Source organism: Camelus ferus, chromosome 27 (genome assembly GCF_009834535.1).
Source record: "Camelus ferus isolate YT-003-E chromosome 27, BCGSAC_Cfer_1.0, whole genome shotgun sequence".
Lineage (NCBI taxonomy): Eukaryota > Metazoa > Chordata > Mammalia > Artiodactyla > Camelidae > Camelus > Camelus ferus.
Window position 1 is genome coordinate 6,650,287 of NC_045722.1, and position 12,080 is coordinate 6,662,366.

Genomic DNA, 12,080 nt, shown 5'->3' on the forward strand with positions numbered 1-12,080 from the left:
GCCAAAATCCTCTCCAACTGTGAGACCTACTTCAACGATAACTAACAAATTCATATACATACATTTACTCAAAGAGTCAATCCAGCTTCCATTTTTATTGGGCTCTTATGGGAGAAAATAGGGGAAAGCAGGCTCCTTTCAAGATCTGTACTGCTAATATGAACATATAGCATAAAGATGGATTTAAAATAAACCAAGACAGGACCCCTCAATCTCACTTCTGGGTATATTCCCAAGAGAAATTAAGACACATGTTCATACAAAAACTTATACGTGAGTATTCAAAGCAGCAATATTCATAATAGCCAAAAAAAAAAGAAATAACTCTAATGTCCAAAAATTGATGGATAAAATGTGGTATAACCACACAATGGAATATTATTCAGAAATAAAAAGGAAATGAATTCATGCTATTCTTTCTTTCATCTAGTAAACAAAGAACTGAATTACAGTACACACTACAACATGGAAGAACCTTGAAAACATTACACTAAGTGAAAGAGGCCATTCACAAAGGATCACATATCGTATGATTTCATTTACATGAAATTACCAGAATAGGTGACTCTGTATAGACAGAAAGTAGATTAGTGGTTGCGAAGGGCTGAGGAGGGAGCTGCGGGTGACGGCAAAGTGGTCCAGGATTTCTTTCCAGGGTGATGAAAATGCTCTGAAATTGATTGCAGTGTTAGTTGCACAAGTCAGTGAATATACTGAAAGCCACTTAAGTGTATGCCTTAAATGAGTGAATTGTATGATAAATAAGTTATACCTCAATAAAGCTGTCACCAAAAAAATAATTTTAAATAGATGAATAAATAAACCAAGAAAGGCAAATAACTATCTTATTTCATGTAATTCTGAATTCATTCAAGAATGGGCAAAACAAATTTCTACTGTATAGCACAGGGAACTATATTCAGTATCTTGCAGCAACCTATAATGAAAAAGAATATGAAAATCAATGTATGTATGTATATATATGGCTGAAACATTCTTTACACCAGAAATTGACACATAATAACTGATGATATTTCAACTTAAAAAAAAGAATGGACAATTCCCAGTTAGTCTGATGAATGGAATTAAAACTGCATGATTAATTTAAACAGTGCCTTTAGATACCAGTTATATATTTTAAATTATGCATGATAAAACCAATAAAACCACACATTTACTAGAATGTTATATACTTTCATGGGGAATATCTTTATATGCATTATGCTAATAAGAACTATAAATGATTCATAGCTTTGCCTGCATAAACACAAAAAGCCTTCAGTATACCCATATCAAAAAACAAAATTAAAAAAACAAAAAAATAAAATTAAAATGCAAATGCTAAAATGGGAAAACACTGTAATGTGCATGACAAAGAGCTATTCTTAACAGAGCTCATAAATGAATTTTTAAAAAGGTAAACGCTCTGATAGAAAATTGAGCAGCAAAAGAGATGGACAGTGCACAAAAGAATACAAATGAACAATATCTGGAAGAAAAAGGAAAAACAAAAAGCATTTGAAATGGTTTTACTCACTATGTGATGTGCAAGTTTATCAAGTTCTTTCCCCTCCAGGGATATTAGTGTCCACTTGATTTCAGGCCAAAACAATAACAAGAGATGTTAGGAAATTTAAAGAGTAGTTCATCATGTTCACTTACCGTCTTTAAATCTGACTGTAACTACTTACCTGAGTTAGAGACCTTGGTCATCCTTTACTCCCTCTCCCTCATCCCTCAGTCTGTGGGCCCCTCAGCCCGTTCCCTGTACCGCTGTCTGAGAGCCTCGTCTTCCCTTGCCTGACTATTTCAGCAGCCTCCTAGCTGGTCTCCCTGCCTTATCGCTTCCCACTTAATCCATCTTCTGGACTCCAGGAGTGAGAGTGTCATTGTTTCTCTCCTTTACTCAAAAATCTCAGTGGCCTCTGCATCATACAGAGCATGAACTCCAAGACTGGTGAAGCTATCCTCTCTTCTTAGCTTACATGTCCAACCTCATCTCTGGACATTATTCTTCTTCCTCCGACAAGCTCTGCTGTTGCTCTGCTCAGCTACTGACTTCCCATAAAAATGGGAAGCTCTCCCATTGCCAGGCCTTTACACAAGCAGTTCCCTCTGCCTTTACTCCCTAGTCTCAGGATGCAGCCACCTGGAGTCTAGCACGTCCTCCATATTATTAAGTAGATGATGACAGCCCTCCCTGCTTTTCCTGCAAGACTGCACATTAAGGACTGAGGACATGTCTTACTCATCCACAAATCCCCATCACCTAAAATTACCAGGAACATGGTAAACATAAAGAAAAAAAGAAATGAATCCACTTTCTGATTTTTTTTTCAGAATGTGGAATATTTTTGCATTGCTAAAACAAATATTTTCATGGAGCTTTCAAAGTGCTAGACTGTAGAAATTCCAGTCTCGCTTATTTTCTGATTAAGAACACAAGCAGTAAAATTATATGCAGGAACACATGATTTTTTTCCACACATGTAACTCACCATAATGAAATCAAGATTTTGATTTTGCAGTTTGACTCAAGATTGAAAATGTCTAGCTTTTTGGTTTCCTATTTATTTCCATCAAGGTGCACCTGCACCAGTAACGCCCCTGGGAGAACCCACGAGTCTTGCCCAGGGAGAGAATGAAATACTTGTCGTTGCTGGAGGAGCACCCCTGTTTAGATGAGGATTGCTAAGCGTGCATTCAGGATGCATCATCAGAAACCAGAGGGCTCTGAAACCTAGGGCTAAAAATACGCCACAGAGCAGAGGAAAAAGAGGCTGGGTGAGAATGTAGGCTAGCAGTCAGCCCTAGAGCAGGAAAGACGCAGGTATAGAGTAGCCCCTGCTGCACCCCCATCACCTGCTTTTCCCCCACAGAACGAAATTATTTCAACAAAAGGGTATGTCGAAATCTGTTCATCATGAGGATAAAGTTCTGAAGACTTGCTCCTAATATGGTGGAAAAATATGCAAGGCTCTCTTACACATTACGGTCCTTGAAGTTGTCATAACTTGAAGCATTAAAGAGGTGGTCAGAGTATGGAAACCCCACCAGTTCCACTGACCTGGATGGAAAAGGGGTGTATTTTAGGATTTCACTCCAGTGTTATCAAGAGCTACTGTTCATTAACAATATTTATTTGCTGCCTAACATGTGTCAGTTTCTGTTCACCAGTGTTCCTGCAGTGGTTAAGTGGTTGGATTCTGGATATTATCTGGAGGTGAAACCAACATGGAGGGAGGGTATATAACTCAGTAGAGTGCGTGCTTAGCATGCATGAGGTCCTGGGTTCAAGCCCCAGAACCTCCATTAATAAAAAAAAAAAAAAAGGATAAATAAACCTAATTACCTGCCCCCCATCAAGAAAAAAACCAACAGGATTTATCAGTTCAATTCTCCATCTACTGCCACTTCCCTATATAAAGATGGAAAGGTGGTCATTTTAAGATACATAGTCAATTCTCACTATTTACAGATTCTGCATTTGCAGATTTGCTTATAACCCCAAGTCAATACTTGCAGTGCTTTTGTGGTCACTGCCAACAGGCACAGAACCACAAAAATCCTTGAATTGCCTGATGTGCGCGTTTCCAGCTGAAGTCAAGGCGACACTCTGCATTATTTCATCTTATACTGTAAACAAGTGTTCTTCTTTCAGTCTGTTTTGTGCTACATTTTTCAGATTTTTGTGCTTTTTGTTGATGATTTTGCTTTTAAAAATGCCCCCTTGGCGTCGTGCTGGCCAGTGTTCCTAAGGGCAGTGATGTGCCTTACGGAGAAAACACATGCATTAGATAAGCTTCATTCAGGTGAGTTATAGTGCTCTGGGTCATGAGGACATTATTATTACCAATGTACGCCAGGTAAGATGTCTTAAAACATAAGCACACTTAAAACAAGCTTATGTATTGATCCATTTATGAAAGTGGTGTGACAGGAGGCTCAAAGAAACCTGATCCGTTATTTCGCTAGGAGCAATGGCTCAGTATTTGCTAATTCAGTGCTCATGGTGACGGTAGCTACCACGAATAACAAGAATCAAGCAGCACTGCTCCACAGCACTTCTATCAGAGAGGCCTCCATCCTAAGTGAACTCTGAGCAAGGCTCAGCAGTGGAGCTCCTTTAGTCAAACTGAACATTCTCACCTGCTGGTTCTGCTCTTCTCTGTGCTCTTAGTTTCTGCTGCACAGCGTTCCACGTGGCTTGGGCTGTGACTGTGGGCAGCCTGTCCTAGCGGCAGGGTGCTCAGCTTTCTTTCCTCACACCCACATATCAAGTCTGGCTTGGCTCAGCCCACATGTTCATTCTCAAACCCATCCCTGGAGAAAGACACAGATAGTCTGGCCAGATTGAGGGATGTACTCACCTCTGGGACAAGAGTGGAGTTCTCTGACTGACAGACCTACCAGGACCACCTGGAGTAGAAAGGTGGAAAACCAGAGCCTAAAAGCCGTAGCTAAGAGGAATGATGAACCGAAGGCAGTGGTCATCTCTCTCTTGTGAGTAGAGGGAAATGAGATCTGAAAGGGGGCTTCAAAAGTACTGATTAATTCACTTCTGAAGATGGGCAGTGGGTACACAGGGCTTCCTTTCCAATTACACCTTTCATGTTTTATCATAACTACTTATTTGTGCAAGGGTGTATGTGCACGCACACACAATATCCAGTATGAACAGCCATTAGTACCAAAGGCCAGCAAACCTAGAAGAGGGGTGTGATTCTTATTTCACTGGACAGGCCTCAGATAGGGTAATGTCAGTTGAGGCCTCGGAGAAGGGCAGCTCTGTTTTTGCTCAAATTGGGCTCCAGGTTCTCCAAGACAGTAGAGTAACAACAGAATAGGAAATCTTCAGTGCACGTTTCCCATCTTTCTTTGTGATGCTTACACTTCTGCCAATTTTAACATCTTATTTAACAGTAACTGCAAGGGTGGCCAGAGCATACATAGAGCATGAAAAGACCATAGCCCTATTAACCATGTAAGCTTCAACAATTACTGCTAGAGAAATTTTTCCTTCACCATTTTCATTCTTTCCAAATTTTATTCCAAAAAAAAAAAAAAAGGGAGGTTGTGATTAAGATGTCCATCTAAAGAGTAATCATCATTACAATATTCAACTGGACAGAAATAACAAGGACCCAAGTCAGTTGGTACCATCCTATTTTCCCACTAGGTAAGTTTAAAAAAAAGTCAAAGCTTTCTCAGCGGGGAAGAGGACAGCTTTTACACTGAAATGGTGCCCCAAATGAGTTATAAAATCCCTGACTTTGTCTTCTATTTATCCTTTTCTTTCTGTTCTTTTTCCTTCTTCTCACGTTCAGCTTTAGCTTCTTCTTCCTCATGTTTTTTGATCAACTGCTCCACTTCCTTTTGCTTGAGAACTCTGATGACTGTCTTTCCATTCTCTCTTGTTAGTGTGGCAATTTCCACTGGAAGCAAACACACATCTGTATCACAGGCAGGCATACTTTGCCAACACAGGTAACAGGCAACCACAGTTTAATCTCTTCACATCATCTGAGCCAGAGTTCACCACTCTTCCATGTTTTATGCTGAGTGTGATTCATGGATACTTTTAGGGGAACAAAAGTCCTTCAATCTCACAATGTTTTTATTAACATTGTTACCTTAACATTGTCTCTTCATCCATCCTCACCTCCTGAGCTGCTGTTCTGTCACTTTCTGGGAAAAACTGCAATCAGCCAGTTAGTCTAGCTGTCCTGACAAGAAGGAACCACAATTTCCTTGTTGGGACTTCCGAACTCTCAGCCAGAATCTTTAACTAGTACTAATGCATATTTTTCAAGGACTTTTCAAAACAAAGACATGAGAAGCAGCTCCCATGACTATGGATGAGAAAAGAAGACTGATACCAGAAGGAGAAGGAATTTTTTGAGTAGGGGAAATTGAGAGGTGCCTCCTTGCAATCACAGAGAAGTAGACAAGAGGGCAATCTACAAGTAAATGGCATTTTTTTAAGGAACATGTGGAGCTAAGTTATCCTAAGTGAAACCAACACATTAATTTACCACAATTTTTGAAAAACATTTATAAATAAATGATCATATAAACATTAGCTAAATAAAGCATTTAAAATTGCAAACATGGGCTTAACAAAGGAGACCAGTAGATTCAGAAGAACACAGGGAACCACAACCCACGCCAGTGTTACAGCTCTGCTAAAGAACACCGACATATACACATAAATGTCTAACCACTTCCACATTCTTTACTGTATGCACACCTGAGCACAGACATCATTGTCAAGTAGATGACCATTACCGCCAAGTAGCACGGCTCAGATTTTACTATGAATATTGAGAACAATCAGACTCAAGGTCTTAAGCTTGGAGTGCAGTGCAGGATTGTGGCTCCACAACTTATCAATGGTGACCCTGGTCAAGTCTTAGCAAGTCGCTGAGACCACCTAACTTATAAGGCTGCTGTTTCAATGAACTATGGTAACATGTTAATGGCCTAACATGTAGCCACTCAGTCAATTCCCTCACTAAGCAAACAGATTCGAGGAGTGGACATACCTTTTTCAGCAGAGAGTTTGCTAACATCCATGGTCTTATTTAGAACTTTAATAGCTAAAGCAAGTGCTGACTTCAGAGTCATTTCTCCTTCTTTGTAGTCTTGTTTTAACATTGACACAGCTGCCTATAAAACATAAAGAAGAATCAACATGGAGAATTTCCTCTCAATTTTTGCATTTTTTATAAACATGAATTGATGAGAAATTATTGTTGGTATTATAACCAATATAATCAATTTTGATGGCAGGGAGGGGAGACACGGGATGGGGATGTGAAGGGGGCTGCTGATGCTCTATGAATGGATCCCAGGGATCCGTGATAACATTCAGGGGGGTCTGTGAACTAGCACATGAAAAAAAAACTACATCTTATTTTCACAGCTTCTAACTGAAAGTCAGCAAGCATTTCCTTTCATTATAATTAGAGGCAGTAAGCCCAAGCAGTATTAGCTGTACCTGCGACTTCATCACCAACAGAAACCAGACATTTTAGTCACGTTAAGGTTGCTGCAGCTACCTTAAATACTGTTTACACTCATCGCTACTTCAAAGTTACGGCAGTTATTAAGCCTTTTGCTAGATTTTACAGCAACACAAACATACTCACAGCGCTGTTATTTCCAATGCACGTGGCTTTCCATCCCCCGTAATTTCCGCTAGGGTCACTCTGATAGAGCTGAAAGCCATAGTGCTTATCCCAGCCAATGTAAAGCAATGAAACACCAAAGGGACGTTTGCCTTTAACAGAGGGGGAAAAAAGCCAAACACATCAACACTCTGAATTTAGTTATCACCATGGTTACTTGAGCTCACTGACTGTGGCTAACCCCCTTTCTGTGAAGTTAAGTATTCATAAACTGCTTCGTGTTCTGGACACCACAGATAAGCTCCATCAAAAATTCCACTTTTGTTTCTAGGATCTGGACGCAGCCAGGAAAGGGAATAAAGACACAGAGGACCAGTGCTGAATTTCATTATTATGTAAAAATCAATTTGTTTCCAGATTTGAGAATGTTATTTTGGTCTTTCAATAGTCTATTAATAAAACGCTTGACAGTCTACACAGTGGAACCCAGTTAGTTCATGAGGCAGGAATGGATGAAAAGTGTCTACTTATTTCATTTTCATTTTCATTTTTACTGCCTCAAAAAGGTTATTACTCATAAAATGTTTCAACTTTTTGTAATAAAATTTCCAAAGGATTCAGTACCTCCAAACTGTGTATAAGCTTGTTTGATATCACACAGCGCTGTGACCAACTGCTCACAAGGAATGGGCTCCTGATACTGTAATAAATACCTAGGATAAAGAAACTGGAATATTAATAGTTTTCTCTAAAACACTGTATCTACACTGTAAGCAAAATACCCTCTGAAAAGAAATCAATGCCACGGGGACAACATAATAGTCACTTGTAATCTGAAGGGGGAGGGGGGGAGGCATGGCAACGTCTTACCCTTACAGTAAGTAATATTTTACAAGTTTGGTTAAAGAAAAAAAATTAATTTTCAATTAATAGGTTTTTAATGGTTTTAATCTTTGCAAAAATGAGTTCTTAGAAAGATCGAAACTAATTTATGTGTCATCAATTACGCTATTTATGAACATACCTTTGAGCAATGAGCCTCAGCTCATTAGTCAGAACGTTAGCATCAGAAGTTATGCCGGCCACACTGCAGGCCATATCCCTTAAGGAGAAGACAGACATCAGTAAGGTTGCCTACAATAGATTGGTCTGTAAGCAGAGAAGACTTTTGCCCGGGTATTTACAAGTTTTTAAAAGTACCAAGTTCTATTAGAAATTCACCATATTTGCTTCACAGCTGCTACGCCCTTCAGACAAAAACTACGTAAGTTTTATCTTCACAGGAGACTTTCAGCTTGATGTCATTCAGCATGAAACATAAACAAATGCACCCTTAAGTTCTTTACAAGAGATGCATTTATCATCAACACTCTGTGAACAGGGTAAGACAATAAACACTAGGAAGCTAAAGTAAATCCCGAGAAGATTCAACCACAAAGAAACACAGGAAGGTGGATTACTCCACACTCTTGGGCAGTAAGTACTCTCACCTCCTAAAGCCTGGCTTGATAAGGGTGACGGTGAGGGGACCCAAGGGCAGGATATTTTATAAGCCTACCTAGGAAGTCCAGGGCTAGGCTCACATGAGGGATGCAATTTCTTTCTTTGCTCCCTGTTCCCTGAAGGCTACCCTGGCTCTCCTATAGCCTAGACACCCTCTGGCACTGTACCTAGTCAAGCCTGCAAACTGCTGAGAGGGCCCAACAGTGACTCTGTGAAGGGATGACCCCTCTTTGGATGAGTGTATCAAAAGGGCCTTATGACCAGCATTCACCTTGCCCACCACAGAAGGGAAAGTCTCCAATTGGCAAACCCAGCCCTCTGGTGGCTGCAAAGCCCTGCACATCCAACTATAAACAGAAACTTCACTAAGTGTACTAAACTGTTAGGGCTCAACTAAACTGTTCCCAGATCTGCAGGAGACCTGTTCTTTGGTAAGATTCAGTATAACTCAATAAAATTCCTGAGTAACCATTCTAAACAATACCTTCAGGGCCTCCTATATGCCAGACACTATGCTAGTTTATTTCATTTATTTTACTGTATTTCATTAAACTACCACAACCACCCTAGAAGCCTCTGAGGCCCAGGGAAGTTAAATAGTTGGTCTGAAGTCACACAGCTTGTACTGGCGGGCCCTAGATTTAACCTGAAGCTGTGTGACTACCAAGCCTGTACTCTTATCACTGCACAATGCTGTTTCTCCACGAAGTATTTGGCCCTGAAGTTAAAAATGAATAACCCATGGTCCTGGGCTTCATGGAGGTTTCAATTAAAATAAATTAAAAGCAAAAATTTTCAGAAGTAAAAACACAACAAACTGTTCAATTCTACCATGTCACATTTGGGAGGGAAATGGCCCTCCCAAAATACATGAGATCCCACTTTTGTGAGAAAGTGAGATTATTTAAACTCTCTTCCCTAAAATTTCACTTATTTCACTTACTCATTCAGTTTATAAATTTTTTCAGAAAAAAAGACTTCATCAAGAAGCTTGTGGATGTTGCGTCTCTCTGCTGCGAGCAAAACGCCGTCGTTGGCTAAAATTCCCAAACAGGTGCCTGCATGTCCAATAGCTTCCATGGCATATTCAACTTGGTACAAGCGACCTACAAAACACAAGTGGTGAGAAAGCATGCTTCTCCGCCTTGCTCCTGCACCACTGGTCCAAGAGAAGTCAGCAACAACGCTGGCAGGCTACAGACAAGAGGCCCACTTTTACTCTTAAGATACACGTAATCAATCTGGTGACCATAATTACTTTAAAGTACAAAAAGGATGAACAACTTAGTATTAAAAAAAAAAGTATGTAGGTTTTTCCCTCCTAAAATTCAAGCACTTAAAGATAATTTTTTTTTTTAATTTGAGACAGATTTAACAATTTCTGTTTTACCTTCTGGGGAAAATATAGTGGTCCTGGAGTCATATCTTCGAGACTGCAAAGGAAAAACATACAAATGATTTCTACCCACTCAAAGTAAGCCAACTCCTGCAAGCCCACAAATCATCACAAAGAGCACATCCTGGTACACAAAAGTGAGCGCAGAGGAAACTGATAAGGAAGAATACACCATCCATCTCTTTTTCCTTCCACTTCAGTTTTCTCATACAAGTCTGTAAGCTGAGTACAAGCAATACCATTTATCAGGCAACAGCTTACTGGCATATGTATTAACTCACCATGTTTTCTGAACTTTATATAATTCCTGTAACAAGAAAACAGAATCACTATTAAAATAAAATTTACAGTTTAACAATTTAAAAAGCATTTCCTGATTACTCCCCCACCCCCACCAAAAATATGTTTTGTTCACTCCCTTCGTTCAGCTAACATTTACCCTGTAACCTTTATCCTGCACCAGGCACTATGCTAGATGCTGGAACACCAGGATGGGTAAGACCAATCCCTTTCCTGATGAGCTTACAGCCTTCAGGTAGCCAGGTGAAGGAGGCAGACACAGACTGGACAAACAGAAAGCAATGTGGGAATAGAGGCATTAAAGGTAGAGGGGGAAGAGGGATGGAGAAAATCAAGAAAGTACTTTTTTTGGTGAAACAAATACAGAAAATGAGCCCAAATTACAGATGGGAGAGGCAGAAGTAAGGCTGAGAACCTTCAGGTCTCAGGAAGAATAGGGGTAGGAGAAGGGAAGGGCATTCCAGGCAGAGGAGAAAGCTTGAGCAAAGGGTAGGTGAATGAATAGGGAAGACGAATCGCTGAAACTTAAAAAAAATAGAATATGAACAAACTAGAGAACTAAGCAAGTATTCAGATCATGTAGAGCTTTGAATGTCAAGTTACGAGGCTCAGGCTATCTCCAGAGAATGATATGGGATCGTGAACTATAAAGGGGAGGGGAAGGGCGGTAATCTTTGGCATCATTACTATTCCTGCAAAAGACAATACTGGGGCTCAGCATGATTTAGTGGAAAAGCCAAATTTCGGACTCCAGAACCAATCTTCCCCAACAGTGGAATATCGGTTATTAAGAACGGAAAGAAGCAGGGATCAGGGCCTGAACAGCCTGCGTGCCCAGGTAAAAACCGTGAATTTTACCTCTTAAGTAATGGGGCTCTACCGAATGATGCTGGGCCAAAGAGCCACAGGAGCTGAGGGCTATTTTAGAGGGAGCACTCCGGATGGCGAGGACCGGGGCAAGGTAACCAGTTACGAGACTGCTGCAACAGACGGGTGAAAAGTAGGGCTGGCCCTGGGCAGAGACCCGGGAGGGCAGAGAGAGGAGGCCCGCCGGCGGTTCTGACCGCGCGTCCCCACGCCTGACGCCGGACAACCGCCGGACGAGAGTTCACCCGCACCTCGGCCCAGCAGGCTAACTTTCACGTACGGACTCTCCCAGAGCCCGAGGCTCCGACTCCCCCGTCCTGCCCACCGGGCCCCGCGCCCCACCGCTCCGCGCACGGAAGCCCGACGGCGGCCGGCCGGGGCCAGTCCCAGGGCAGGACCGTCACCGAGAAGCTGGTGCAGAGTCATCGTGCCCACGGCTCCTCGGCGGCCGCCGCAGGCCGGGGCACGCTCTGCCGCGACGCTCACGACCCCCGCCCGCGGGGAAGCGGCCCAGCTTCCGTGGGTGCCCAGGGGGCAACGCTCACCGGAAGGAAGACGCTAAAGAGTCCGGACCCAAACCGAGCGCCTTTCTCCGCGGAACCCACCGCCGCTGCGCGAGGCTCCGCTGCTAATATGGCCCCCGCGCGTGCGCAGAACCACCGGGGGCGGGGCCGCCGAGTACGCGGAAGTCCTTCCGGGGGGCGGGGCGAGAGCCAGGTGCCCTCGTGGGAGCTGGGGGGTTGGGGTGCGACGGCTCGGGCAGGGGTCCGCAGCCCGGGGAGGGGGCATCATAGCCTGGGGAGGAGGGCAGGAACACCCCGGCCAAGGAGGAAGTAGGATTATAGCTAATGTCCCTTTCCCACGCTTTGCGCTCTGTTTTCACT

At 42.2% G+C, this 12,080-nt stretch overlaps 1 protein-coding gene across 3 annotated transcripts; it reads right to left on the reverse strand.

The window, feature by feature from the left end:
• Positions 1-5,027: 5,027 nt before the first annotated feature.
• PSMA4 (proteasome 20S subunit alpha 4) lies at positions 5,028-11,872 on the reverse strand. 3 transcript variants are annotated; one of them, XM_032469222.1, is made up of 10 exons: positions 11,742-11,842; positions 11,188-11,309; positions 10,311-10,336; positions 10,024-10,066; positions 9,577-9,739; positions 8,155-8,232; positions 7,755-7,843; positions 7,152-7,282; positions 6,546-6,669; positions 5,028-5,435 (listed from the first exon to the last, which is right to left on the reverse strand). In XM_032469222.1, exons 3-10 carry the CDS (start codon positions 10,311-10,313, stop codon positions 5,281-5,283), a joined length of 786 nt encoding a protein of 261 aa, XP_032325113.1. In that variant the 5' UTR covers positions 10,314-10,336; positions 11,188-11,309; positions 11,742-11,842; the 3' UTR covers positions 5,028-5,280. The 3 variants fall into 3 exon arrangements, with proteins under 3 accessions (XP_032325113.1, XP_032325114.1, XP_032325112.1); XM_032469223.1 differs by having other exon boundaries at positions 11,188-11,306; positions 11,742-11,763; XM_032469221.1 differs by lacking the exon at positions 11,188-11,309 and having other exon boundaries at positions 11,742-11,872.
• Between the last annotated feature and the right edge of the window lie 208 nt (positions 11,873-12,080).

What these genes read in the sequence shown, in the direction of transcription:
- PSMA4 (XM_032469221.1), bottom strand. An exon ending in AGCTTATACACAGTTTGGAG is followed by an intron (nt 7,283 to 7,754) that starts GTACTGAATCCT and finishes CCTCTGTTAAAG; the next exon opens with GCAAACGTCCCTTTGGTGTT. An exon ending in GCATTGGAAATAACAGCGCT is followed by an intron (nt 6,670 to 7,151) that starts GTGAGTATGTTT and finishes TATGTTTTATAG; the next exon opens with GCAGCTGTGTCAATGTTAAA.